We start from the raw sequence: 2659 nt of genomic DNA, 5'->3' as shown, positions 1-2659 counted from the left end.
CCGTGCCGAGCCGGGTGCCCCGGCGGCTTCCGATTAACTGTCACGGAAGCTCCGGGAAACCTGCCAGAAAAAGAAAGAAAACCAACAAAACAAAACAAAAAAAACCCAAACCATAACAACCCACGACACCGGAGGTCGGGGAATGGTGAATTAAGAGAGGCTGGCAAAAAGGCAGCCGAATAAAACCTGAAAGATTTTACCAGGTCAAGATCAAGGAGATCATAGGAACAGGATAACAACTGCTTAAGCAAGATAAAAAGTTCGTGCACTGGTTTACAAACCCGCTATTATGTTAATTTGCTAGTAGCGTGTGCCTTTATCGCCATGGCGTGACTGAGGGAAAGGCAAGTACAGCCCCCTGTGCCCTGCCCTGGAACCAGCTCGTCCCGGGGGAAAATCAGCTAGGGGAGCTGGTTTAATAGAAGAAGGCATAACACGGATTTCCTTGCCTGCCCTGGCTTTTTCTTGCATCATCTTGCATAATTTGTAGGCTTCTGCAAACTTAGCTGCTTCTTGAAAATCGGACAAATACTTAAATGCTTCGAGCTAAGGGTATGATGCCCAGTGTTGACCTAACCTGTTGGGTTTCTCACCATTTCTTAGATTTGCCCAGTATTCAACAGGCAGATCTGCTGCAGGAGGAAAAAGCGAGGGCACAGAAGCCAAAATTAAATACTTCAAAAAGCAAAGAAGGGCTCCTTGGAGGAACCAGTGCTTTTAGACAATCAAAAGAAAATAACCAAAATCTATTAACATTTTGATCTTATTTGGTTACTGTGTAGTCTTCCAAACTATTCAATGCCAAGACAGTGGTCTTAAAATACATTCTAAAGAAAACATATTTTGATATTCATTAGAAAAAAGTTTACACAAACTAAGAGGGGGATGTTCATAAAGCAATTCTGACAATTATTAGCAGGGATTTTTTCAGTTTAAAACCATTCAGACTTTCATATGTATTCAGTGTGTCTGGTGATAACAAACTCCATGCTAATATTTAAAAGTTACATACAGAGCTGGAAAACCAAATTCTTGTTCCCATGGAAAGGCCAATATTTAGAAGAGACATGTAATTTTAGTAAGAATGAATTTTCAAAATTGGATCAGACTATTCCATATTATGAGTAAAGTTTCATTTTTTGTTGAGAATCAGTTACATGGGATACTAAAGTGAAACCTGAGCAAATCTAAAATTACACCATTGCATGGGAAGTTTAGACTTTTCTCTCATAAAGTTTTCCATCAAGGTCTGCAGGTTCCTGCAATATATTTAAACTTTGCTCAAACTGCATTATTTGGGGTAGGGATGAGGTTCTGTGAAAAATGTTTACAGCAATGATTACTTCTAAGAAAACCTTTTGAAACTATTATGTACGTACATCTTACTTTCAATGACAGGTATCCGAATGTGCAGGCTAAAATGCAAGAAGAAGTGGATAGAATTGTTGGAAGAGACCGTCTGCCATGTGCTGAAGACCAGCCTCACTTGCCTTACATCATGGCTTTCTTGTATGAATCCATGCGTTTCAGCAGCTTCGTGCCTGTCACTATCCCACACGCCACCACAACCAACACCTTCATAATGGGCTACCTCATTCCCAAGGACACAGTGATTTTTGTTAATCAGTGGTCAGTGAATCACGATCCAGCAAAATGGTCCAACCCAGAGGATTTTGATCCAACCAGATTTCTAGATGAGAACGGATTCATCAATAAAGATCTTACTAGTAGCGTGATGATTTTTTCATTGGGAAAACGTCGCTGTATTGGAGAAGAGTTATCCAAGGTGCAGCTGTTCCTCTTCACCTCCATACTTGTGCATCAGTGCAATTTTACTGCTAATCCAAATGAGGACCCTAAAATGGACTTTACCTATGGGTTGACCATTAAACCTAAGCCATTTACCTTGAATGTTACTCTTAGAGATACTATGGATTTGCTCGATCAGGCTGTCCAAAGACTGCAAGCAGAGAAAGCAGCCAATGAAAATCAGCTGTCAGCAAATGCCTAAGCAAAAAAACCTTGCCTCTAAAGATAATCCCTTGCTCTCTTCTTAGACTTAAAGAAGTCATAGTTTGTTCTGGTAATCTTTTTGGAAATTAGCAAATATTGCAAGTTATGAGAGCAGCAAAAAACTGCACAAGGTGTATTATTCAGTCCTCTTTAATTCTAGAAGGAGAGTCAGGGGGTCAATCTAATATATTAAATGATAGAACATAAGCAATTTGAAAGTAAGCCTTTTCTAGCTTGTTCACAGAAGTTGCCATTGTAAAGCCCTTTTTTACCTACTGACTGGCTGGAGCATCTCCAGGAACTGTTTGTACAAGCTTTTCCATGACTCCATGCGCTATGCCTTAACTCTAAGTTCACCTTCAGTGACTCCACATCCCCGAGGGAAATCTTTTATTAAAGAAAAAAAAAAAAAGGTTGCTCAGAACACTGCAGCCTACCTCTGAATACACTCTGCTGGAAACTGCCAGAGAGGAACATGGCAGGTCCTGTGTTGTGACTGCTGGGATGTACATTCATGCCTCAATAATCAACCTTGAAAGGATTTTTGATAAAATGACAATGTAAAGTTTGCCTTTAGCATTCCAAAGTGTTTACATAAATGACTAAAAAAAATAGACTGGCTTATAAGCACATTTGAGAATAAAAT

At 39.8% G+C, this 2659-nt stretch overlaps 1 protein-coding gene across 1 annotated transcript in view; it reads left to right on the top strand.

The window, feature by feature from the left end:
* LOC104394945 (cytochrome P450 1B1) overlaps positions 1-2011 on the top strand; it is a 3270-nt gene extending 1259 nt beyond the window's left edge. Inside the window, exon 2 of the mRNA XM_010004599.1 lies at positions 1351-2011. Within this exon, the coding sequence (XP_010002901.1) occupies positions 1351-2011 (661 nt within the window). The remainder of the gene's footprint in view (positions 1-1350) is intronic.
* The last annotated feature ends 648 nt before the right edge of the window (positions 2012-2659 follow it).

This window comes from Chaetura pelagica, unplaced genomic scaffold, assembly GCF_000747805.2.
Source record: "Chaetura pelagica isolate M959 unplaced genomic scaffold, ChaPel_1.0 scaffold278, whole genome shotgun sequence".
NCBI lineage: Eukaryota > Metazoa > Chordata > Aves > Apodiformes > Apodidae > Chaetura > Chaetura pelagica.
Note: the sequence above shows the minus strand (reverse complement) of the source record. Positions and strands in the feature narration are given on the sequence as shown.